This window comes from Aquarana catesbeiana, linkage group LG03, assembly GCF_042186555.1.
Source record: "Aquarana catesbeiana isolate 2022-GZ linkage group LG03, ASM4218655v1, whole genome shotgun sequence".
Taxonomy (NCBI): domain Eukaryota; kingdom Metazoa; phylum Chordata; class Amphibia; order Anura; family Ranidae; genus Aquarana; species Aquarana catesbeiana.
In genome coordinates this window covers 720,375,114-720,402,913 of record NC_133326.1, presented here as the reverse complement: position 1 = coordinate 720,402,913, position 27,800 = coordinate 720,375,114, and the positions used below count along the sequence as shown (strand labels likewise).

The following is a 27,800-nucleotide window of genomic DNA, read 5'->3' as shown; positions in this document are numbered from 1 at the left end:
GGTTGAACTTGTACGTCAGATCGGCGATGGTCTCGACTCTTCCAAAAACAGCACACAAAGCCTCAATGTAGTCCATGGCAACACAAGTCCTTTTGCCCATCCTTAGGTTACAGATCACGTCGGCTGCTGGGCCTCGAAGGCTCTCACTAAGTCGTTGTCATTTCACAGCCTCTGAAACACTCCACTTTTTCGTAGCCCATAAAGCTTGACTCATCCAGGTTTCAAACTGTGGTCCTCTCCCACAGGCGTTGGCAACTGTCCTGAGAAAAATCAAAGTCTCTGATAACTTTGATTAGCATTCCCAGGCCCAATCTTCACCACGCTTATGACCAGACAACTCATATCTGTGTAGAAAGAGAGTCAGTACCCATAGGCACAGGACTTTTCTAGTGAGCTTTTGTCAGAGGTGGCTTCTCCCTCCCTCCTCTCTTGCTTCTGAGGGGGAATACCCTTGCCATCACTTCCTCCGTTAAGCTGATCTCTTCCTCCTGAAAGCACACTGGCACTTCTTCCTGCCATTCTAACATTGCACTGACTTGATCCAACTCCGCGGAGGCTTCAGTTTCCACCAGGTAAGCCCGGTGTCCTGGCATTAAAGCTCTCAGCCACTTCTGATCTTCCTCTCAGTATGTTCACTCCCTGAGATCTCCAGAATGGTGTTGCTGTTAATCTAGACAGCCTTTGCTATTTTAATGGGAGAGCGGTGTTATATATATATATATATATATATATATAGCCTCTGAGTAATGGCAGTAGAGTTCCACGTGGCAGATCTGTTATTCTTCGCTAGCTAGTTGAAGCTCATTAACTGTAATCCGATTGGTTGCAGATGAAACAATAGATTCCAAGTGGTGAAGGCCTAAGGCATCTGAGTACAGTGTTCCAGCAATGCAGTAAAGTGTTTTTGGGTAGAGATGTGTGCGCACTGTGTTCTGTAATGGTAGTAGTGAATAGATAAAAATTGAGCAGCTTGCTCTCTCACCAATGCCCCAAAACGATCCGAGGTCTTCTAGACAGGAACACGGATGGCAACACTCTGGCAACGGATCCCCTGGCCCTACCTTCTATACCTTCTATAGTGACTTTCTCCACACGTCCGCACTGGTGGGTAGGCGCTGTAAATGATGGTAGTAACAGGATGTCCGTCAGCGGGTAGCAGGACTAGATCTCTCAGGCCTCGTGGAAGGCCGTGACCTCTCTCTCTCTGTCACACTGAGAGATCCGTCTTGCATCAGGCCCAGGAGAAAGAGTGTGCGCGGACTTCTAAGCTCCTTTTATCATCCCTCCCAGCAACCTTCAGGCCAATGCAACGGTCCCTGGGATTTGTAGACTTAGGATACATGGATGCATAGCAGCAAATTCAAAGGGGACTATGCGCCCCATAACTCACTCCATTGGCACAACGGTATGGGGTCACTGGCTGTACGAATAATCATGGGGACAAACAATGTTTAGAAGACTTGAAGGTACAAAGCTTTCTGATAACAGTCCATATCGTTACATATTTATGCAGTGTTTACTTCCACTACCTCCCCCTCCACTGAATTATGTATGCAGGCTTTCCTTCCACTACCTCCTCCTCCACAGAATGATGTATGCAGGATCTCCTTCTACTACCTCCTCCACAGAATTATGTCTCTTGCATTTTTCATTAAACGTCTGAATTCCTGTATTCAGGAGACCATATTACAGAACCGAAATTAAAACAAACAAGGAGCATTAAATACTTACTATTACTCTTCAGTTGTGCAATGTCTTCTTTAATATTTTTATCTGTGAATGAAAAAAAATTCATAGTAGTGAATTTTCCTTGATGTTTAAGGATTTAAAAGAGCAAATATTTCCATGCTTGCAAGGCACTGCTGTAGTATAAAGAAAGGCATACTATTGAATGAATGTATGCTAATTGTAAAAGGAAATATTACATGATTGGTAAACTCACAAATGTTCAAGGGCACAAATCCATCAATGCACAAAACAAGGTACCCTACTACCCATTATCTACTACCCTCCGACTCTAATTAATTATATATGTGGGGTCTTCTGCTATTGCCCTCTCCACCAAAGAATGATGTCTTCAGTATTTCCTTCCAATACCCTCCTCTCATTAGAGAATTATTTATGCAGGATCTCCTTCCACTACCTCCTCCACAGAATTATATATGCAGGATCTCCTTCCACTACCTCCTCCTCCACAGAATTATGTATGCAGGATCTTCTTCCACTACCTCCTCCTCCACAGAATTATGGTACATAGTTATATAATTAGTCTGGTTGAAAAAAGACACAAGTCTATCTAGTTCAACCAAAAAACGGGGGGAAAAATATATACAATACTACATAAACAATCCTATACTAACAGTTGGTCCCAAGGAAGGCAAAAAACACATCTAAACATGATCCTTTCCTGATCCCGCAAGAGGCAATTGGATATTCCATGGCTCTAATTTACCTATAAATGTCAGTACCCCGTTATTTTATGTACATTTAGGAAATAATCCAGACCTTTTTTAAAGCAATCTGCTAAGCTGGCCAGAACCACCTCTGGAGGGAGTCTATTCCACATTTTCACAGCTCTTACTGTGAAGAAACCTTTCCATATTTGGAGGGTAAACCTTTTTTTCCTCCAGACGTAAAGAGTGCCCCCTTGTCCTCTGTGATGACCTTAAATTGAATAACTCAACACCAAGTTCACTATATGGACCCCTTATGAATTTATACATGGAGATCATATCCCCCCTTATGTATGTATATATGGAGATCATATCCCCCTTATGTATTTATACATGGAGATAATTTCCCCCCCTTATGTATGTATATATGGAGATAGTTACATATTTTTACATAGTTACATAGTAGGTGAGGTTGAAAAAAGACACAAGTCCATAAAGTCCAACCTATGTGTGTGATTATGTGTCAGTATTGCATTATATATCCCTGTATGTTGCGGTCATTCAGGTGATTATCTAATAGTTTCTTGAAGCTATCAATGCTCCCCGCTGAGACCACCGCCTGTGGAAGGGAATTCCACATCCTTGCCGCTCTTACAGTAAAGAACCCTCTACGTAGTTTAAGGTTAAACCTCTTTTCTTCTAATTGTAATGAGTGGCCATGAGTCTTATTAAACTCTCTTCTGCGAAAAAGTTTTATCACCATTGTGGGGTCACCAGTACGGTATTTGTAAATTGAAATCATATCCCCTCTCAAGCGTCTCTTCTCCAGAGAGCATAAGTTCAGCGCTCGCAACCTTTCCTCATAACTAATATCCTCCAGACCCTTTATTAGCTTTGTTGCCCTTCTTTGTACTCGTTCCATTTCCAGTACATCCTTCCTGAGGACTGGTGCCCAGAACTGGACAGCATACTCCAGATGCGGCCGGACCAGAGCCTTGTGGAGTGGGAGAATTATCGTTTTATCTCTGGAGTTGATCCCCCTTTTAATGCATGCCAATATTCTGTTTGCTTTATTAGCAGCAGCTTGGCATTGCATGCCATTGCTGAGCCTATCATCTACTAGGACCCCCAGGTCCTTTTCCATCCTAGATCCCCCCAGAGGTTCTCCCCCCCAGTGTATAGATTGCATTCATATTTTTGCCACCCAAATGCATTATTTTACATTTTTCTACATTGAACCTCATTTGCCATGTAGTCGCCCACCCCATTAATTTGTTCAGGTCTTTTTGCAAGGTTTCCACATCCTGCGGAGAAGTTATTGCCCTGCTTAGCTTAGTATCGTCTACAAATACAGAGATTGAACTGTTTATCCCATCCTCCAGGTCGTTTATAAACAAATTAAATAGGATTGGTCCCAGCACAGAACCCTGGGGAACCCCACTACCCACCCCTGACCATTCTGAGTACTCCCCATTTATCACCACCCTCTGAACTCGCCCTTGTAGCCAGTTTTCAATCCATGTATTCACCCTATGGTCCATGCCAACGGACCTTATTTTGTACAGTAAACGTTTATGGGGAACTGTGTCAAATGCTTTTGCAAAATCCAGATACACCACGTCTACGGGCCTTCCTTTATCTAGATGGCAACTCACCTCCTCATAGAAGGTTAATAGATTGGTTTGGCAAGAACGATTCTTCATGAATCCATGCTGATTACTGCTAATGATATTGTTCTTATTACTAAAATCTTGTATATAGTCCCTTATCATCCTCTCCAAGAGTTTACATACTATTGATGTTAGGCTAACTGGTCTGTAATTCCCAGGGATGTATTTTAGGCCCTTTTTAAATATTGGTGCTACATTGGCTTTTCTCCAATCAGCTGGTACCATTCCAGTCAGTAGACTGTCTGTAAAAATTAGGAACAACGGTCTGGCAATCACTTGACTGAGTTCCCTAAGTACCCTCGGATGCAAGCTATCTGGTCCCGGTGATTTATTAATGTTAAGTTTCTCAAGTCTAATTTTAATTCCATCCTCTGTTAACCATGGAGGTGCTTCCTGTGTTGTGTCATGAGGATAAACACTGCAGTTTTGGTTACTGAAGCCCCCCGATTCACTCGTGAAGACTGAGGAGAAGAATAAATTCAATATCTTTGCCATCTCCCCATCCTTTGTAACCAGATGTCCTTCCTCATTCTTTATGGGGCCAATATGGTCTGTCCTCCCTTTTTTACTGTTTACATACTTAAAGAATTTCTTGGGATTTTTTTTTTGCTCTCCTCCGCTATGTGTCTTTCATGTTCTATCTTAGCCATCCTAATTGCACCCTTACATTTCTTATTGCATTCTTTATAAAGTCTGAATGCTGAGCATGATCCCTCAACCTTGTATTTTTTGAAGGCCTTCTCCTTTGCTTTTATATGCATTTTTACATTGGAGTTAAGCCATCCAGGATGTTTGTTCGCTCTTTTAATTTTATTACCCAATGGGATACATTGGCTAATGCCCTTATTTAATATGCTCTTAAAGCAAACCCATCTCTCCTCCGTATTCTTTGTTCCTAATATTTTATCCCAATGTATGCCTTTGAGGGAGGTTTGTAGTTTAGGGAAGTTGGCTCTTTTGAAATTCAGTGTCTTTGTGTTCCCTTCATGTTTCCTATTTGTGTGATTTATACTGAAACTAATTGTCCTGTGATCGCTGTTACCTAAATTGCCCCGTATTTCCACATCTGTGATCAGGTCTGTATTGTTGGTAATCAGTAGATCCAGTAATGTTTTATTTCTAGTTGGTGCATCTACCATCTGACCCATAAAATTGTCCTGCAAGACATTAAGGAACTGGTAAGCCTTAAATGAATGTGCGGTTCCCTCCGCCCAGTCTATGTCTGGATAATTAAAATCCACCATTATGATAACACTTCCCATCCTTGCTGCTAATCCAATTTGTGATAGGAGATCCGTCTCCACTTCCTCCCTCAGGTTAGGGGGCCTATAGCATACTCCCAGGATTATTTTCCCCTTAGCTTCATCCCTTTGGAGCTCTACCCATAAGGATTCCACCTCCTCTCTAGCTCCCTCAGTGATGTCATCTCTCACATTCGCTTACACATTATTCTTGATATATAGGCATACCCCTCCCCCTTTTTTACCCTCTCTATCCTTGCGGTATAGGGTATACCCTTGAATGTTTGCCAGCCAATCATGAGAGCTGTTGAACCAGGTCTCTGAAATTCCCACAAAATCCAAATCCTCCTTGTACAACAGTATCTCTAGTTCACCCATCTTGTCCGCAATGCTCCTGGCATTGGTGAACATGCCACATAGTTTAGACCGGTCGCATATTGTCCTCGTATTGGGTGTTTCAAGATTGCAACTAGGACTTGCTACTATACTCACCTTGTGTTTTTGTGCTTTGGTTAACCTACCACTAATGCCCCCAATACTACCCTCTGGAATATCTTCCGCGCTGGCTATCAATGTCTCTGGACCCTCCCCCCCATCGCCTAGTTTAAAAACCCCTCTAACTTTTTGGCCATCTTCATTCCCAGCAGATCTGCACCCTCCTCATTTAGGTGCAGTCCGTCCCTTCTATAGTACCGGTTACCGACTGAGAAGTCGGCCCAGTCCTCCAGGAACCCAAACCCCTCCTTACTACACCAGCTCTTCAGCCACTTGTTTACTTCCCTAATCTCCCTCTGCCTTTCTGGTGTGGCTCGATGTACCGGTAGTATTCCTGAGAATACTACCTTGGAGGTCCTTTTCCTCAATTTAGCACCTAAGTCCCTAAAATCGTTCTTTAGGACACTCCATCTGCCTCTGACTTTGTCATTGGTGCCAACGTGCACCATGACAGCCTGGTCTTCCCCAGCCCCTCCCAGTAATCTGTCCACAAGATCCGTGATGTGCCGAACCCGAGCGCCCGGTAGACAACATACTGTTCGGCGCTTCAGGTCTTGGTACAGATTGCCCTCTCTGTCCTTCTAAGAATTGAGTCCCCTACCACCAGAATCTGTCTTTCCTTTCCCTTTGCTGCCCACCCACTCTCACTGGAGGAGTTCTTCCCCTGGCAGCTAGGAGAGTCCCTCATCTCCAGCAGTGCTGGTCCCTGACTGGTTTCACCAATGTCACTCAATGGAGCATACTTATTGGGATGCTCCAGTCCTGGATCGGCCTCTCTGGCACTTCCCCCTCTACCCCTCCTGACTGTCACCCATCTACTCTTTGCTAGTGCCTGCACCTCTTTGTCTCCACCCGCCTCTGTGCTGGCCCCTGCCGGCACCTGCCATGTACGTTCCTGGCTCACCTTTAGTATGGAGGGACTTCTCAGTGCTGACAGTTGCTTCCCCAGATTCAGAATCTGGGCTTCCAGGGAAACAATGTGCTTACATTTTGCACAGCAGTATTCGCCCTCGATCGGATGATCAAGGAACGCATACATGCAGCAAGATGTACAAAGAGTCGCCTCTCCACACCCGCCGGGCATCGTACCTATTAAATTTAGTGAGGATTTGGGGATTTTACCCTGTCCAAATTACCTAACAGCTAGCTTCCTGGAACTAATACTCAAGACAATACACAGGTACACAACAAGACAATACACAGGTACTCACAGACCTACGTGCACTCGCAATACACAAGTATACAGTACACAATACACAAGTACTAACGATCCACACACTACTCAGACAACACTCAGATACTCACACTACACCGGTACTATGACCCCTGTTATAACCTCCTGTTTTAAACTCTGGTTTTAACTCACCACTTAGACCAGTTCCACTTACACTGAGTTCCACAGCCTCAGACTGAGCACGCTCAGACTGAGTCCTACACCCAGTTAAATAGGCACCTGTGAGCAATTAACCACCCCCCTTAATTGAGACTGAAGGAACCAGAGAAAAAAAAAAAAAAAACTATTTAAAAAGTGACAGAAAAGGTGATTGAAAAACTAAAAGGAAAAGCCCCAAAAATGCAATCCCCCCTTATGTATTTATACATGGAGATAATATCCCCCTTATGTATTTATACATGGAGATCATACCCCCCTTATGTATTTATACATGGTGATCATATCCCCCCCCTTATGTATTTATACATGGAGATCATATCCCACTTATGTATTTATACATGGTGATCATATCCCCCCTTATGTATTTATACATAATGATCATATCCCCCCTTTTGTATTTATACATGGTGATCATATCCCCCCCTTATGTATTTATACATGGAGATCATATCCCACTTATGTATTTATACATGGTGATCATATCCCCCCTTATGTATTAATACATGGTGATCATATCCCTCTTATGTATTTATACATGGAGATTAGGGATGAGCCGAACACCCCCCTGTTCGGTTCCCAGCAGAACATGCGAACAGGCTAAAAATGTGTTTGAACACGCGAACACCGTTAAAGTCTATGGGACTCGAACATGAATAATCAAAAGTGCTAATTTTAAAGGCTTATATGCAAGTTATTGTCATAAAAAGGGTTTGGGGACCTGGGTCCTGCCCCAGGGGACATGTATCAATGCAAAAAAAAGTTTTAAAAACGGCCCTTTTTTCAGGAGCAGTGATTTTAATAATGCTTAAAGTGAAACAATAAAAGTGTAATATCCCTTTAAATTTCATAGCTGGGGGGTGTCTATAGTATGCCTGTAAAGGGGCGCATATTTCCCGTGTTTAGAACAGTCTGACAGCAAAATGACATTTCAAAGGAAAAAAGTCATTTAAAACTACTGACGGCTATTAATGAATTGTCGGTCCGACAATACACTTATAAGTTCATTGATAAAAACAGCATGGGATTTCCCCACAGGGGAACCCCGAACCAAATTTTTTTTAAAAAATGGCGTGGGGGTCCCCTTAAATTCCATACCAGGCCCTTCAGGTCTGGTATGGATATTAAGGGGAACCCCGCGCCAAAATTAAAAAAAAAAAAAAAAAGGCGTGGGGGTCCTCCTCAAAATCCATACCAGACCTGAATTTTAAGGGTGAACCCCGCGCCAAAATTTTTTTTAAAAATGGCGTGGGGTCCCCCCATAAATCCATACCAGACCCTTATCCAAGCACACAACCTGGCAGGCTGCAGGAAAAGAGGGGGGGATGAGAGAGCGCCCCCCCTCCTGAACCGTACTAGGCCACATGCCCTGTGGTCGAATAGTTCGGGGGACTCCTCCGTGCATGATGGTGGGGCTAGGGAAGGAGTGACTGTTGACAAGGAGCCGATGGAAGAGGCTGCTTTGGAAGCTGTATTGGCAGGCAAACTACTCTGAGCCTGGGTGACAGAGGATGAGGACGGATATTATCCACTCCACCAACTCTTCTGCATGTTGTGGCTCAATAACACGGCTAGCAGCAGAAAAATAGGACAACGTGCAGAGGATGCACCATGTCCACGACCAGCACTGTTAACTGTAGACACAGAGGCTGCTTGCCCTCCTTTAGTGGCCTGTAAGTGTCTGCCTCTCCTTGGTGGCCTTCCGGACATGATGTAAATTTTGTTTTGCAACACCACACTGCACTGTATTGTGTGCTGTGTACACCACCAGAAAAGTAGTAGCAAGTGCACTACGGCTGCACTGTATTGTGTACACCACCAGAAGTGTAATAGCAACTACGGCTGCACTGTATTGTATACACCACCAGAAGTGTAATAGCAACTACTGCTGCACTGTATTGTGTACTGTGTACACCACCAGAAGTATATTAGAAAAAGTACACCAGGAATGGCCTGCAGTCAGATATAAAAAAAATCAATCAATTACATCAGCATCATGTGCTTGGTAGCTCGTGATCCAAGACTGATTCATTTTTATGAAGGTCTGATTCGTTGGACAGACGCTCCCTGTGATCGGTTACAAAGCCTCCAGCAGCACTGAATGTGCATTCCGAAAGAACGCTGGATGCAGGACAGGCCAGTAGCTCAATTGCATACTGTGCAAGCTCTGGCCAGTGATCCATCCTCAAAACTCAGTAACTCAGAGGATTTTCGGTGGGAAAGGTGTCCAAGTCTGATCTTGCCCCTAGGTAATCCTGCACCATGTGAATCAGACGCTGGCGATGGTTGCTGGAACCGATCAGACCTTGGGGCTGCGGACTAAAAAATTGTCTAAATGCATCGGTCAGACGGCCACCTTCTCCACCGCTCCTTCTGTGACTGACCGAAGGCTCAGCAACAAGTTGTCCAGGAGGACCAGGAAATTGTAACCTCCCAGGATCTGGAAACGTGTTTCACAAACTTTTCTGCAAGGCCTCCCGAAGATGTTTCATCCTCTGCTCCCTCTGCGACGGCAAGATAAGGTCCACAACCTTACCCTTGTAATGTGGATCAAGGAGGGTTGCCAGCCAGTAATCATCCCTCCCCTTGATACCGTGAATACGAGAATCCTTCCGCAGGCTTTGCAGGATCAGGGAGGCCATGCAGCGTAGGTTTGCTGAGGCATTCGGTCCAGAGTCCTCTGGGTCACTAAGGACAACATGATCCGCAGCCACCTCCTTCCAGCCACGTAAAAGTCCATGGGTTTCTTCGGACTGTAAATGATCCCATGAAGACTGCTGCTGATGCTGAGTGCCAGGTTCCACCTCCATGCTGACACAATCCTCCTCCTCTTCCTGTGTGATCTGCGGGCATGTAGGAACACCGTCTGGATAAAGGGGGCCTTGAGAGGTAAGGAAGTCCTCCTCTTCCTCCCTCTGTTCTGCCTCAAGTTCTCTGTCCATTATTCCACGCAGCATGTGCTCTAACAGGTGGACAAGAGGGACAGTGTCACTGATGCATGCACTGTCACTGCTCACCATCCTTGTGGCCTCCTTAAATGGTGACAGGACAGTGCATGCATCCCTGATCATAGCCCACTGGCGTGGGGAAAAAACCAAGCTCCCCTGACCCTGTCCTGGTGCCATAGTCGCATAGGTACTCATTGATGGCCCTCTGCTGTGTGTGCAGCGTTGAGTTCCACCTGGTGGGCATGTCACAGATTAGACGGTTCTTGGGCAGGTTAAATTCCTTTTGGAGGTCAGCCAGCCAAGCACTGGCATTATATGACCTGCGGAAATGCACACAGACTTTCCTGGCCTGCCTCAGGACATCCTGTAAGCCCGGGTACCTGCCCAAGAACTGCTGCACCACCAAGTTAAGGACGTGAGCTAAACAGGGCACATGGGTCAGTTGTCCGTGTTGGAGGGCGGAGAGGAGGTTGGTGCCATTGTCGCAAACCACCATACCTGCCTTAAGCTGGCGTGGCATCAACCACCTCTGAACCTGCCCCTGCAGAGCTGACAGAATCTCTGCCCCCGTGTGGCTCCTGTCCCCCAAGCACACAAGCTCAAACACCGCATGACATCTTTTTGCCTGCGTGCTTGCGTAGCTCTTTGAACACCTACGGAGCACCGCTGGTTCCAAGGACAAATCAACACAGGAAGAGGCCATGGAGGAAGAAGAAGAGGAGGGGGTGGAGGAGAGAGGTGTGGCAGAATCACCACTAATAGAATTTTGGAGGCGTGGTGGCGGAACAAACTCCAACACTACTGCACCCTGTCCTGCATCCTTCCCAGCTGCCAGAAGAGTCACCCAGTGCACGGTGAAAGATAGGTAACATCCCTGTCCATGTTTCTTTTTTAACGGGACTGCACATCTAATTAGATTTTTTTGGACTTACATATCACCATTTTCGTTTTTTGGACTTTGTTTATTGTGCAGTTGTTATACTAGCACATTATTATACTAGCACATTTTTCAGAAATTATTCTCATTTTTTCTGAGTTTGGACTCACATTCATTATGTGTTAATCCTTGTTTATTTGATGTGCTTCTGTTTAATATTAACACCCTAATTTCTATCTCTCACCTGATTTATGGTAAAGTCACCATACTAGCACATTTTTCACCATAACTGTATTTTTTCAGAAATTTCACTTTTTCTTTGGTTGATTCACATTTCACCATGTATGAATCTCTGTTTATTTGATATATTTATGTTTAAGTCACATTTATATAATTTATGCAAATTTGCTTTTTTGCAACCTTAGCGCTGCACTTATTTTTTTACAGTTTTTGCTTTTTGTCTACAAGCTGTGCTGGCTGCTAGGTTGCAGGTTCCCAGCTCAGTATTCCTTTAACTTTATTTAACGTCCCTGTCCATGCCTGCTGGACCATGAGTCAGCGGTAATATGCACATTATCGCTGACCGTCCTGTCCAGCGAGGCCAAGACATTGCCCTCCATATGCCGGTAGAGAGCCGGAATCGCCTTCCGTGAGAAAAAGTGGCGTTTGGGAACCTGCCACTGAGGAACCGCACATTCCACAAACTCACAGAAGGGGGCAGAGTCTACCATCTGAAAAGGCAGCAGTTGAAGTGCTAGCAATTTAGGCAAGTTAGCATTCAACCACTGGGCATGTGGATGGCTGGGAGCGAACTTCTTTCGGCGGTGCAGCAGCTGGGGCAGGGAAATTTGCCTGGTACAATCTGATGTCGGTGTACTGATAGCAGATTGCCTGCAAGTACTTGGCTGTGACACACCTAATTCTACACCTTCATTCCTCTCAGTGCAGGTCTCAGAGAGGACTGAAGGTATAGTGGGGTTTGAGATCCCAGCTGATGAGGAGCAAGGAGAGGTCAGCTTTGTTATTTGGTGTGGGTCTTTTAGGTACGCTTGCCAACGAACTGCATGGCAGGTCGACATATGTCTGGTCAAGCATTATGGTGCCCAAGCGGGTGATGTTTTGGCCATGCGAGATACGCTTGAGACATATGTTGCAAATAGCAGTGGTGGGATCTGATGCACTCATCTCAAAAAAGGCCCACACCAAAGAGATTTTGGAATAACGCGCAAAGACAGCAGCGCCCTGCACATGCGGAACTCTGCGGTGTGATGCAATCGGTGTGCTGCCCTTAAGCTGGCCCCTTGAGGGCATCCTGCCTCATTAGAGATGTGCCTCTTCCTCCTCCTCCTCCTCTCTCCTATCAGGTACCCACGTGGAGTCAGTGACCTCATCATCCCCTCCCTCCCCATCACTGGAGCAAAGCTGGCAGTATGCTGCAGCTGGGGGAACATGACTGCCAGATTGCTGTCCTTCTTGGGCACCCCCTCTCTCTAGGCTCACATTACTGCCTTCCTCTAGCTGGGTATCATCATCGGAGCCTTCAAAACGCTGGGCATCCTCCCAGGGCATGTACCCAACACTGTGGTCAAACAGTTCGGGGACTCCTCAGGAGGACATGGTGGGGCTAGGGAAGGAGTGACTGATGCCATTGAGCCGAGGGAAGAGGCCACGTTGGCAGCCGCTTTGCCAGACAAAGTACCCTGAGCCTGGGTGAGAGAGGATGAGGAGGATGAGGACGGCTTAGTAATCCACTCTACCAAGTCTTCTGCACGTTGCGGCTCAATGCGGCCAGCTGCCGAAAAAAAGGACAAGCGTGCCCCACGGCCACGTGCTGATGAGGATGCACCGTCACCACGACCAGCACTGTTGCCTCTAGACACAGAGCCTGCTTGCCCTCTTTTGTTGGCTTGTGACTGTCTGCCTCTCCTTGTTGGCCTTCCAGACATACTAATGGCCTGCAGTGAGATGTAGCTGCACAAAGCTGGGATGTATATATATATATTGATACTGCAGCTAGCAGAATCAACTGCCTGCCTGTAGTATTATTAGTATGAGAACACCAGCAATTGTCTTCAGGTAGCTTTAGGTGCACACTGTGCAGAGGACACAGTACACTAACTGTAAATACTTTAGCTGCCTGCCTGTGGTATTAATAGGATCAGAACAACAGCAATTGTCTTCAGGTAGCTTTAGGTGCACACTGTGCAGAGGACGCACTACACTAAACTGTAAATACTGCAGCTGCCTGTGGTACTAATAGGATCAGGAGAACACCACCAACTGTCTTCAGGTAGCTTTAGGTGCACACTGTGCAGAGGACGCACTACACTAACTGTAAATACTGTAGCTAATAGGACTAATAGGATCAGAAGAACACCAGCAATTTTCTTCAGGTAGCTGTAAATACTGTAAAAACACCTGCCTGCCTGTCAGTAGGAAGAGAATAACAGGAATGGATCTAGCTAAACTGAACACAGTGTATATATATATATATATATATATATATATATATATATATATATATATATATATATATATATATATATATATATATATATATATACATATATACATACACACACACACACAACACCTGAGATGCATATATATACACAATACACTGTAAGCGCAGCTAACTGACTCGCCTGCCTACTCTATTTAACTTAAATCAAATGACACTGTCTCTCTCTGTCTATCTCTCTGCAGCAACACACTACACAAGGTCGCCATGCAGGTGGCCTTATATAGTGTGGGGCGTGTACTAAACCCCTGAGCCATAATTGGCCAAAGCCACCCTGGCCACCCTGGCTTTGGCCAATTACGGCTCTCTGTACAGACGGCACTGTGATTGGCCAAGCATTGAATTATGGGCCGTGATGCGCCACTCGAATTTGGCGTGAGCGGCCCATAACGTTCGAAATTTGACGAACGGTCGAACATGGGTTCGACTCGAACACGAAGCTCATCCCTAGTGGTGAGGGAAGGTGTACCTAGGCATGGTGGTTAAGAGGGATGGGGGGCTCAGGCATGTTTGGTGGTGAGGGAAGAGGGCTGCAGGTGCAGTGGGTGGTAAGTCAAGGGAGGTTGCAGGCATAGTAGATAATAAGGAAAGGGGTCCCAGGTGCAGTGGGTGGTGATGGAAGGAGTGCCTAGGCACAAGTGGTGGTTAATAAAGGCAAGGCTGTAGAGAAAATTTTAACGTAGCATACAGGGAAAGGGGCTTCATAATCCAGGGCCCACCAAAATCCTCAGCACCAGGCCTATGATGCTCCTAATCCAGGCCGAACGACCAGGCCGCAAAGGTCGCACTTGCAATCAGGCACTGGTTTTCCGCCACTAATATATTTTTTTTATAATGGCACAGTGAAATAATTAAAAAGTGCCATTTAAAAAAAAAAAAAAACACTGTGACAGATTGTCACACAATACACACTGGGATCTGTGATCAAAGAGTGTATTGTGCTATTATTTAATGACACTGCACAAAGCCATTCAGTTTTTTTTTTTTTTTGCTTTTTTTTTGGGGGGGGGGGGGGTGCAAGTAGCTGGTCTTGCCTAGGGTGCAAAATAGTTTAGCACCGGCCCTGCGCCCAACTCAAAGAATCTGGGCCAAGTTCCACCTTCCCGATGTGCCCTGGCAAACCTCTTATGGTTACCTGCCAGCTCAGGGTCAGCTATAATCCCCCCTTTTCATCGCACACCCAGGTGTGCAGCCCAACACTACAAATTTTTCACAATTGAATTTTTTTTATTTATTTTTTCCAGAAGATTTGTTGCAAAATATGGTGAACCAAACCAATCTCTATGTAGAGCGATTTATTGCTGCCAACCCCAATTCATCCTACGCCCGTATGTTCCAATGGCGACGTGTCACACTGGATGAATTAAATTCTTTTTGGGCCTTACTTTTAATATGGGCCTTACAAAGAAGCATGAACTGCATGCCTACTGGTCCACCCACCCCATCCACCACATGCCGATATATTCTGCTGTCATTTCCAGGACACGCTATGACATGATTATGCGTTTCCTACATTTTAATGATAATTCACAGTGCGTTCCCCGAGATCACCCCCAACCACGACAAATTGTACAAAATACGCCCCCCTGATAATTTATTTTTTCCAGCGATTTGATGAAGTGTTTATCCAAGACCAAAATATATATGTGGATGAATCCCTTATCCACTTTACTGGCCGACTGCAGTACAAACAATATATCCCAAGTAAGAGAGCAAGGTACGGCTTAAATTGAATAAACTGTGTGATCGAGCCACTGGATACGTGTACACCTTCCTTATCTTTGAAGGCAAAGACTCCCATCTCCAGCCCCATGAGTGCCCAACATATATTGGAACCAGTGCGAAAATTGTCTGGGAGCTGGCATACCCCCTGTTCAAAAACCCAAAAGTCCCATTACTGGTATAAAAAAGTTGCATTTCGTCTTTTTCATATGGCCATGTTTAATTTGTTTGTCTGCTACCAAAAATCAACTGAAAACCAACCCATTACCTACCTCAAATATATTGAAGACAGCGTCAGTGCCCTGATTTACCAGCAAGGACCCACCCCAGAAAGCTCTTGTAGTGTGAGTCGACTTCCTGAGCAATAATTTCCCTATAACATTCCCCAGAATCCGGAAGAAGACACCAAAAAAGATGTCATGTATGAAGCAGAGGAGGAGTTAAAAGAGATACAAGTTATTATTTGTCCCCAATGTCCCTCCCAACCTGGACTGTGCATTGGAGATTGCTTCAGAAGTTACCACACATTCATTAGATATTAGTTCCCCTTATTTTCAACAGACTGCTATTTTCCCCGTTTCAAATACCTGTGTGGATCATTTGCCTGCTACCATGTTTCTACCTTCTACGTTAAGGGTTAAGGGGAACCCTATACCCAAAATAAAAAAATAAATAAAAACAATGTGGGGCCCCCCTCAAAATTTATACCAGACCCTTATCTGAGTATGCAGCCTGGTTAGAGGGGGGGGGACGAGCGAGCGCCCCCCCCTTCTGAAATATACCAGGCCACATGCCCTCCACATGAGGGGGGAGCTTTGTGGTAGGGGGGCTCTACATGTCCCCTCGATGTAGATCCATCATCAGGTCCACCACTGGACTCGAAAATTTAAAAAAAAAAAAAGCTCTGCCTGCGACAAAGGCTTACCGCCAACTACTTGCTCCTCCGCCTGACAGTTCTTAAAATAGGTAAGAGGTGGGGTCACCTGGCGACGTCACCTAGTGGCACTGCCCCATGTGACATCACCGACCCTGCATGCACTGCTCGGTGATGTCACAAGGGGGCGGTGCCACCAGGTGACGTCGCCAAGCGGCCCTGCCCTTTACCTATTTAAGAACTGTCAGATAACGAAGTAGGTAGTTGGCAGTTAGCCTTTGTCGTGGATGCAGCCTTCTTCTTTTTTTGGGTTGGCGGTGGTGACAGGCATCGTATTTGAGGATAGATCTACATTGGGGAACATTGTTTTTTTTTATTTTTTTTAAAGGAATTGTCAAGAAAACTGCATCTGTGTTTTTCTTTCTTTTTGACACTTTTTTGATGAATGAGTAGGGGTACAATGTACCCCATATTAATTCACATTGAGAGGGGCTGGGATCTGGGGGCCCCCTTGTTAAAGAAGGCTTCCAGAGTCTAATAAGCCCCCCTGCCCACAGACCCCTACAACTACTGCCCCTGCCCCAAAGCACCACCCCATGTTGAGGGCATGTGGTCTGGTATGGTTCATTGTACCTAAGACTCATTCACATAGGGGAGGCTGGGATCTGGGGGCCCCCTTGTGAAAGAAGGCTTCCAGAGTCTAATAAGCCCCCCTCACCCACAGACCCCTACAACCACTGCCCCTGCCCCAAAGCACCGCCCCATGTTGAGGGCATGTGGTCTGGTATCGTTCATTGTACCTAAGAATCATTCAAATAGGGGAGGCTGAGATCTGGGGGCCACCTTGTTAATGTGGGCTTTCAGATTCTGATAATCCCCCCCTGCCCGCAGACCCCTACAACCACCGCCCCTGCCTCAAAGCACCCCCCCATGTTAAGGGCATGTGGCCTTTTATGGTTCAGGGGGAGGGCACTCCCTTGTCTCCCCCCTTTTCCTGGCCTTCCAGGCTGCATGCTCGGATAAGGGTTTTTTTTTCAATTATGGCTTGGGGGTTCCCCTCAAAATCCATAACAGACTGAAAGGTTTTTTTTTTTTTTTAATTTTGGCATTTTTGCTGGTTTTTGTTTTTCATTTTTATATTGCTGCCATTATTTGTTTTTAATTCAGCTGTCAGTGGGGAATGCTGGCTTCCTGCTCCTCTCCGTGACAACCTATTTACTACCCATCCCTACTAGACACCAACTCCAAAAGTCGTTATGGCAAATATAGACCCCTCTGCCTGTTGAAGAGAAAATATTCTAAGCAATACATGTTTCCTCTTCTCCTTTATTGTTTTATGCAATGTCATAGAGAACATAAATGATAATTATAATAGTAATACTCACAGTAAATGAAGAGGAGCCTGATGAGGATGGCCAAAGTAATAAAGGCCATAATTTGGAGGACCTCCAGAGTCAGTATCACCTGGTACTTTGTACTCCTGGCAACCGGAACCTCTACAGAAAGAGAGGATAGTGAATAACCCTGAGTGTATCAGCCGGTATAATAATCCTCCAGAATTCTTATCTCACGTAAAGACATTTTATATTCATCCCGGATCATCTGTGTGCTCCACCTCACCATACAAATCTATTATACTGTATGTGGTTATTCTGCTCAGACTCAATGTATCCATATTATATGATATAATATACAGTACCTTGAAAAAATGTATACCCCTTTAAATCTTCCACATTTTATCATGTTACAACCAAAAACATAAATGTATTTTATTGGGATTTTATGTGATAGACCAACACAAAGTGGCACATAATTGTGAAGTGGAAATAAAATGATAAATGGTTTTCAAAATTGTTTACAAATAAATATGTGAAAAGTGTGGGGTACATTTGTATTCAGCCCCCTTTACTCTGATACCCCCAACTAAAATCTAGTGGAACCAATTGCCTTCAGAAGTCACCTAATTAGTAAATAGATATCCACCTGTGTGTAATTTAATCTCAGTATAAATACAGCTGTTCTGTGAAGCCCTCAGAGGTTTGTTAGAGAACCTTAATGAACAAACAACATTATGAAGGCCAAGGAACACACCAGACAGGTCAGGGATAAAGTTGTGGAGAAGTATAAACCAGGGTTAGGGGGTATAAAAAAAAATATAACAAGATTTGAACATATCACGGAGCTCTGTTCAATCCATCATCCGAAAATGGAAAGAGTATGGCACAACTGCAAACCTACCAAGACATGACCGTCCACCTAAACTGACAGGCTGGGCAAGGAGATCATTCATCAGAGAAGCAGCCAAGAGGCCCATGGTAACTCTAGAGGAGCTGCAGAGATCCACAGCTCAGGTGCAAAGCTGGTAGAGACATCCCCAAAAAGACTTGCAGCTGTAATTGCAGTGAAAGGCGGTTCTGCAAAGTATTGACTCGGGGGGGGGGGGGGGGTGCTATACAAATGCCCCCCCACACTTTTCACATATTTATTTGTAAAAAATTTGGAAAACCATTTATCATTTTCCTTCCACTTCACAATTGTGTGTCACTTTGTGTTGGTCCATCACATAAAATATATTTATGTTTTTGGTTGTAACATGACAAAATATGAAAAATGTCAAGGGGTATAAATACTTTTTCAAGGCACTGTATATTCAACCACTTCATTACCGCGCTATAGCCGAAAGATGGCTACAGCCTGGCTCTGTTGTTTTCCGGGATTGCGTCCATGGATGTCCTCAAAGAACCACGCCCCCTGCATGCTCTGTGCTCGCTGTAAATGGCCAATCACAGCCGCCCTTTACCGTATTATCAGCTGTGTCCAATCACAGCTGATCTCAATGTACACAGACTTGCCGGTTATTAGCAGTAGGGATGAGCTTCGTGTTCGAGTCGAACCCATGTTCGACTCGAACATCGTCTGTTCGCCCGTTTGCCGAATTGCGAACGATATGGGCCATTTACGCCAAATTCGCGTGGCGCGTCACAGCCCATAATTCACTGCGGCATCGCCGTGCATTGCTGGCTGATGATTGGCCAAGCATGCACTATGACCCGCATGCTTGGCCAATCACAGCGCCGTCTGAACAGAGAGCCGTAATTGGCCAAAGCCAAGGAGGCTTTGGCCAATTATGGCTCAGGGGATTTAGTACATGCCCCACACTATATAAGGCCGCCTGCACGGCGGCCCTGTGTAGTGTGTGTTCCGGCGTTGAAAGAGATAGACAGAGAGACAATGTCATTTGATTTGAGTTAGATAGATTAGGCAGAACAGTCAGTCAGTTAGCTGCACTTACAGTGTATTGTGTATATATATGCATCCCAGGTGTTGCATATATATATATATATATATATATATATATATATATATATATATACACTGTATTCAGTTTAGCTAGATCCGTTCCTGTTATCTTCCTACTGACAGGCAGGCTTATCTTGTTACAGTATTTACAGCTACCTGAAGAAAATTACTGGTGTTCTTTTGATCCTATTAGTACCACGGTCAGGCAGCTAGACTATTTACAGTTAGTGCAGTGCGTCCTGCTCACAGTGTTCAGCTAGATCCGTTCCTGTTATCTTCTTACTGACAGGCAGGCTTGTCTTGTTACAGTATATACAGCTACCTGAAGAAAATTGCTGGTGTTCTTTTGATCCTATTAGTACCACAGTCAGGCAGCTAGACTATTTACAGTTAGTGCAATGCGTCCTGCTCACAGTGTTCAGCTAAACCTACAAGTTAGTGGGGTGCGTCCACCTCACAGTGTTCAGCTAAACCTACAAGTTAGTGGGGTGCGTCCTGCTCACAGTGTTCAGCTAAACCTACAAGTTAGTGGGGTGCGTCCTGCTCACAGTGTTCAGCTAAACCTACAAGTTAGTGGGGTGCGTCGTGCTCACAGTGTTCAGCTAAACCTACAAGTTAGTGTGGTGCGTCCTGCTCACAGTGTTCAGCTAAACCTACAAGTTAGTGTGGTGCGTCCACCTCACAGTGTTCAGCTAAACCTACAAGTTAGTGGGGTGCGTCCTGCTCACAGTGTTCAGCTAAACCTACAAGTTAGTGGGGTGCGTCCTGCTCACAGTGTTCAGCTAAACCTACAAGTTAGTGGGGTGCGTCCTGCTCACAGTGTTCAGCTAAACCTACAAGTTAGTGGGGTGCGTCCTGCTCACAGTGTTCAGCTAAACCTACAAGTTAGTGTGGTGCGTCCTGCTCACAGTGTTCAGCTAAACCTACAAGTTAGTGTGGTGCGTCCACCTCACAGTGTTCAGCTAAACCTACAAGTTAGTGGGGTGCATCCTGCTCACAGTGTTCAGCTAAACCTACAAGTTAGTGGGGTGCGTCCTGCTCACAGTGTTCAGCTAAACCTACAAGTTAGTGGGGTGCGTCCTGCTCACAGTGTTCAGCTAAACCTACAAGTTAGTGTGGTGCGTCCACCTCACAGTGTTCAGCTAAACCTACAAGTTAGTGTGGTGCGTCCACCTCACAGTGTTCAGCTAAACCTACAAGTTAGTGGAGTGCGTCCTGCTCACAGTGTTCAGCTAAACCTACAAGTTAGTGGGGTGCGTTCTGCTCACAGTGTTCAGCTAAACCTACAAGTTAGTGGGGTGCGTCCTGCTCACAGTGTTCAGCTAAACCTACAAGTTAGTGGGGTGCGTCCTGCTCACAGTGTTCAGCTAAACCTACAAGTTAGTGTGGTGCGTCCACCTCACAGTGTTCAGCTAAACCTACAAGATAAATGGGAAAAAAATGCAGCGCTAAGAAGTAATAGGAAGTTAGGGTGTAGTGAAACAATTAAATAAGAGATGCTGTACTGAACAGTAAAGCATATGTGCAAAAACCATAAGTGAAATGAAATGAACAAACACAGTATAAAGTGTCCACATATGGTAAATAGATGATTCCAAACTCAAATTATTAAGAGGAACTGGTATGGACCAAAAAATGATGTGAAACTAGAAAATAAAGTCAATGGTGCACGGTGTGGATCTGTGACTGAGTCAACAACGGGGTACAGAACTTCCGTAGCTGTAAACCAACATCTCGATATGGGGCATCAGAATGAAAACATCAGGAAGTAAGATAAGATGGGTACTCTTACCAGATGACGTGGACTCCACTGTCATATGACATGGAGTCAATGGTGCATGGAGCCAAACCTAGGCTGGAAAACGATATCCGGAACGGTGGAACCTCTGTCTCACTTCTCGACTTCTCTGGTGGGGTGAAGAAACATCAGGAAGGGCCGCCAACTGGATATCAGCCAATAGACCTCAAGGATGTGTTCCAAGGAGAAGCCGGGGACAGATTTGATCCAGACCCCGTGATGGAAGTAGGGCTACTGGAAGGCAGTTTCTTGCATCGGGATAATATGCAAATAAAAAATAAAAAGCTTCTGCATAGTGCAGGTAAACCAGGGATTTTTATTTCTAAAAATACCATACAAAAAATGGATAAAAGTGATCACAATTAAAATAAAATCTAAGCAGCGTAAGGAAGGGGCGATCTCCCCTTCCTTACGCTGCTTAGATTTTATTTTAATTGTGATCACTTTTATCCATTTTTTGTATGGTATTTTTAGAAATAAAAATCCCTGGTTTACCTGCACTATGCAGAAGCTTTTTATTTTTTATTTGCATATTATCCCGATGCAAGAAACTGCCTTCCAGTAGCCCTACTTCCATCACGGGGTCTGGATCAAATCTGTCCCCGGCTTCTCCTTGGAACACATCCTTGAGGTCTATTGGCTGATATCCAGTTGGCGGCCCTTCCTGATGTTTCTTCACCCCACCAGAGAAGTCGAGAAGTGAGACAGAGGTTCCACCGTTCCGGATATCGTTTTCCAGCCTAGGTTTGGCTCCATGCACCATTGACTCCATGTCATATGACAGTGGAGTCCACGTCATCTGGTAAGAGTACCCATCTTATCTTACTTCCTGATGTTTTCATTCTGATGCCCCATATCGAGATGTTGGTTTACAGCTACGGAAGTTCTGTACCCCGTTGTTGACTCAGTCACAGATCCACACCGTGCACCATTGACTTTATTTTCTAGTTTCACATCATTTTTTGGTCCATACCAGTTCCTCTTAATAATTTGAGTTTGGAATCATCTATTTACCATATGTGGACACTTTATACTGTGTTTGTTCATTTCATTTCACTTATGGTTTTTGCACATATGCTTTACTGTTCAGTACAGCATCTCTTATTTAATTGTTTCACTACACCCTAACTTCCTATTACTTCTTAGCGCTGCATTTTTTTCCCATTTACCAGTTATTGTTTGTCACAATGTATGCAGCTGCTGGCTCACATATATTTTATTTTTGCTATTAGAGCGCAGTGTTTTCATATTTCTCTTAAACCTACAAGATAGTGGGGTGCGTCCTGCTCACAGTGTTCAGCTAGATCCGTTCCTGTTATCTTCTTACTGACAGGCAGGCTTGTCTTGTTACAGTATTTACAGCTACCTGAAGAAAATTGCTGGTGTTCTTTTGATTCTATTAGTACTACAGTCAGGCAGCTAGACTATTTACAGTTAGTGCAGTGCGTCCTGCTCACAGTGTTCAGCTAAACCTACAAGTTAGTGGGGTGCGTCCACCTCACAGTGTTCAGCTAAAGCTTCCTGTAGAAGGTTGGTGGTGTTCTCATACCACAGGCAGGCAGCTGATTTTGCTAGCTGCAGTATCAGTACATATATATATATATATATATATCCCAGCTTAGTGCAGCTACAGGCCATTAGTATGTCTGGAAGGCCAAGAAGGAGAGGCAGACAGTCACAAGCCAATAAGAGAGGGCAAGCAGGCTCTGTGTCTAGTGCTGGTCGTGGAGACGGTGCATCCTCATCAGCACGTAGCCATGGGACACGCTTGGCCTTTTTTTCGGCAGTTGGCCGCGTTGAGCCGCAACATGCGGAAGACTTGGTCGAGTGGATGACCAAGCCGTCCTCATCCTCCTCATCCTCTCTCACCCATGCCCAGGGTACTTTGTCTGGCAAAGCAGCGGCCTCTTCCCTTGGCTCAATGTCATCAGTGACTTCTTCCCTAGCCCCACCATGTCCTCCTGAGGAGTCCCTCGAACTGTTTGACCACAGTGTTGGGTACATGCTCCAGGAGGATGCCCAGCGTTTGGAAGGCTCTGATGATGATACTGAGCTCGATGAAGGCAGTAACATGAGCACGGACAGAGGGGGTGCTCAAGAAGGACAGCAATCTGGCAGTTATGCTCCCCCTGCTGCAGCATACTGCCAGGTTTGCTCCAGTGATGAGGAGGGAGGGGATGATGAGGTCACTGACTCAACGTGGGTGCCTGATAGGAGAGAGGAGGAGGAGGAGGAGGCGGCACATCACCAACGAGGCAGGATGCCCTCCAGGGGCCAGCCTAAGGGCAGCACATTGACTGCATCACACCCCAAAGCTCCACATTTGCAGGGCGCTACAGTCTCTGTGCGTTATTGAAAAAGTTCTTTGGTGTGGGCCTTTTTTGAGACGAGTGCATCAGATCGCACCGCTGCTATTTGCAACATATGTCTCAAGCGTATCTCACGTGGCCAAAACATCTCCTGCTTGGGTACCACATGTTTGACCAGACATATGTTGACCTGCCATGCAGTTCGTTGGCAAGCGTATCTAAAAGACCCACACCAAAGAAAAAAAGAGGACCTCTCCTTGCTCCTCATCAGCTGAGATCTCCAACCCCACTATACCTTCAGTCCTCTCTGAGACCTGCACTGAGAGGAATGAAGGTGTAGAATTAGGTGTGTCACAGCCAAGTACTTGTGGGCAATCTGCTTTTGGTACACCGACGTCAGATTGTACCAGGCAAATTTCCCTGCCTCAGCTGCTGCACCGCCGAAATAAGTTTGCGCCCAGCGGTTGAATGCTAGCTTGGCAAAATTGCTAGCACTTCAACTGCTGCCTTTTCAGTTGGTAGACTCTGCCCCCTTCCGTGAGTTTGTGGAATGTGCGGTTCCTCAGTGGCAGGTACCCAAACGCCACTTTTTCTCACGGAAGGCGATTCCGGCTCTCTACCAGCATGTGGAAGGCAATGTCCATGCCTCGCTGGACAGGGCGGTCAGCGGTAAGGTGCATATTACCGCTGACTCATGGTCCAGCAGGCATGGACAGGGACGTTACCTAAGTTTCACGGCGCATTGGGTGACTCTGCTGGCAGCTGGGAAGGATGCAGGACAAGGTGCAGTAGTGTTGGAGGTTGTTCCGCCACCACGCCTCCAAAATGCTAATGATTGTGACACACCTCTCTCCTCCACCCCCTCCTCTTCTTCTTCCTCCATGGCCTCTTCCTGTGCTTTGTACTCGGAACCAGCGGTGCTCCGTAGCCGTTCAAGGGGCTACGCAAGTACGCAGGCCAAAAGATGCCATGCGGTGCTTGAGCTGGTGTGCTTGGGGGACAGGAGCCACACTGGGGCAGAGGTTCTGTCAGCTCTGCAGGGGCAGGTTCAGAGGTGGTTGATGCCATGCCAACTTAAGGCAGGAATGGTGGTTTGCGACAATGGCACCAACCTCCTCTCTGCCCTCCGACAGGGACAAATGACCCATGTGCCCTGTTTGGCTCACGTCCTTAACTTGGTGGTGCAGCGGTTCTTGGGCAGGTACCCGGGCTTACAGGATGTCCTGAGGCAGGCCAGGAAAGTCTGTGTGTATTTCCGCCAGTCATATAATGGCAGTGCTCGGCTGACGGACCTCCAAAAGGAGTTTAACCTGCCCAAGAACCGCCTAATCTGTGACATGCCCACCAGGTGGAACATGCTGCAGCGGCTGCACACACAGTAGAGGGCCATCAATGAGTACCTGTGCGACTATGGCGCCAGGACAGGGTCAGGGGAGCTTGTTTTTTTTTCCCCATGCCAGTGGGCCATGATCAGGGATGCATGCATTGTCCTGTCACCATTTGAGGAGGCCACGAGGATGATGAGCAGTGACAGTGCATGCATCAGTGACACTGTCCCCCTTGTCCACCTGTTGGAGCACACGCTGCATGGAATAATGGACAGGGCACTTGAGAGGCAGGAAGAGGAGGACTTCCTTAGCTCTCAAGGCCCCCTTTATCCAGACAGTGTTCCTGCGTGCCCGCCGATCACACAGGAAGAGGAGGAGGAGGAGGAGGAGGAGGAGGAAGATTGTGTCAGTATGGAGGTGGAGTCTGGCACTCAGCATCAGCAGCAGTCTTTAAGGGATCAGTCCCAAGGAACACATGGACTTGTACGTGGCTGGGAGGAGGTGGCTGCGGACCATGTCGTCCTTAGTGACCCAGAGGACTCCGGACCGAATGCCTCAGCAAACCTACGCTGCATGGCCTCCCTGATCCTGCAAAGCCTGCGTAAGGATCCTTGTATTCGCGGTATCAAGGAGAAGGGCCAATACTGGCTGGCAACCCTCCTTGATCCACGTTACAAGGGTAAGGTTGCGGACCTTATCTTGCCATCGCAGAGGGAGCAGAGGATGAAACATCTTCGGGAGGCCTTGCAGAAAGGTCTGTGCAGCGCGTTCCCAGAGACTGGGAGGTTACAAACTCCTGTTTCTGGACAACGTGTTGCTGAGGCTTCGGTCAGTCAAAGAAGGAGCGGTAGAGAAGGTGGCCGTCTGACCGATGCGTTCAGACAATTTTTTGGTCCGCAGCCCCAAGGTATGATCGGTTCCAGCAACCATCGCCAGCGTCTGTTTTACATGGTGCAGGAATACCTAGGGGCAAGATCAGACTTGGACACCTTTCCCACCGAAAATCCTCTGGGTTACTGGGTCTTGAGGATAGATCACTGGCCAGAGCTTGCACAGTATGCAATTGAGCTACTGGCCTGTCCTGCATCCAGCGTTCTTTCGGAACGCACATTCAGTGCTGCTGGAGGCATGGTAACCGATCACAGGGTGCGTCTGTCCACCGACTCGGTCGATCGACTGACCTTCATAAAAATGAATCAGTCTTGGATCACCACCAGCTACCAAGCACCTGATGCTGATGTAACCGAATAATTTTTTTTGAAATCTCAGATCCCTTCAAAGACTGCCTATGCTGATGCTGAGTGACTATCCCTGAGTAATTATCCTCTTCTTCCTCAATGATCACGCTGATAGCTTGTAAGAGCATTTTTGGTTCTGGGCGCCACCACCAGTGCCTAAGGCACAATTTTTCAGCCCCTGTTTAACAGGGGCGTGTAATTACAATTTTTGATGCAATACTTTGCAGCAGGGCTTGTTCCTGCGTTCCAACTAGAGTGTCTGTGAGGGGTTGCAGTGTTGTGGCACCAGCACCAGTGCCTAAGGCCCAATTTTTCTGCCCCTGTCTAACAGGGGCGTGTAATTACAATTTTTGATGCAATGCTTTGCAACAGGGCTCGTTCCTGCGTTCCAACTAGAGTGTCTGTGAGGGGTTGCAGTGTTGTGGCACCAGCACCAGTGCCTAAGGCCTAATTTTTCAGCCCCTGTTCAACAGGGGCATGTAATTACAATTCTTGATCTAATATTTCACAGCAGGGCCCATTTCTGCACCCACCAATAGCGAGTGAGGACTTACAGTGTTGTGGCACCAGCACCACCACCACCACCAAAGGCCCAGTTTTTCTGCCCCTGTTCAACAGGGGCATGTAATTACAATTCTTGATCTAATATTTCACAGCAGGGCCCTGTGAGGGCTTACAGTGTTGTGGCCAACAACACCTAAGGCCAAAATTTCTGCTGAGTATATAGGGCAGGCCCCTAGTTTCAAACATCCAACTTACAAACGACTCCTACTTGCAAACGGAAGGAGACAACAGGAAGTGAGATGAAATCTACCCCTAGGAAGGGAAATTCTCTCCTGTAAGAGTTAATATGGGAAAAACATTTCTCCTTTCCACTGATGCTTTCCAATCCTTGTTCCACAAAAAAACCCAAATTTTCAAAAAACATTTGTCATTGGGACAAAAAGTGAGGTGAAATCTTCTGAAGAGGAGGAAAGACAGCAAAACAAATGTCACAGGGGTGATAACCCTTTCCTATGTTTTCCAAAAAGCTTAAAAAAGATTTTTTGGCTGGAGCTAAACACGTTAAAAATGTACCCATTCAAAATTACAAACAGATTCTACTTAACAACAAACCTACAGTCCCTGTCTTGTTTGCACCGCCTGTATACTGCTGTTCAGAGTATATAGGGCCTGGTGGCCCCACACCTTTTCTTATTTTAATTTGGGTGCGGGGTTCCCCTTAATATCCATACAAGACCCAAAGGGCCTGGTAATGGACTGGGGGGTACCCATGGTGTTTGTCTCACTGATTTTCATCCATATTGCCAGGACCCGACATTACATTAAACCTGCAAGCAGTTTTAAATGAGATTTTTTCCTTTAAAAATGACATTTTGTGCAGGGACTGTTCTAAACACGTGAAATACGCGCCACTTTACAGGCATACTATAGACACCCCCCAGGTACGATATTTTAAAGAATATTTCACTTTTTTTTTTTACTTTAAGCATCATTAAAATCACTGCTCCCGAAAAAACGGCCATTTTTAAAAGTTTTTTTTGCATTGATACATGTCCCCTGGGGTAGGACCCGGGTCCCCAAACCCTTTTTAGGACAATACCATGCAAATTAGCCTTTAAAATGAGCACTTTTGATTTCAAACGTTCGAGTCCCATAGACGTCAATGGGGTTCTAAAGTTCGTGCGAATTTTCT

General features: G+C 45.9%; 1 protein-coding gene across 2 annotated transcripts in view; it reads right to left on the bottom strand.

Annotated features, from left to right (window-relative positions):
* The window catches only part of LOC141133718 (uncharacterized), a 186,363-nt gene that overhangs the window by 38,042 nt on the left and 120,521 nt on the right, over positions 1-27,800 (bottom strand). For both annotated transcript variants that reach the window (XR_012243114.1, XM_073623240.1), the window contains exons 3-4: positions 17,517-17,627; positions 1,732-1,773 (exon numbers count right to left, since the gene is read on the bottom strand). Coding sequence is in view for 1 of the 2 variants with exons in the window: in XM_073623240.1 (XP_073479341.1) it covers positions 1,732-1,773; positions 17,517-17,627 (153 nt within the window). In the remaining variant the exon portion in view is untranslated. The remainder of the gene's footprint in view (positions 1-1,731; positions 1,774-17,516; positions 17,628-27,800) is intronic.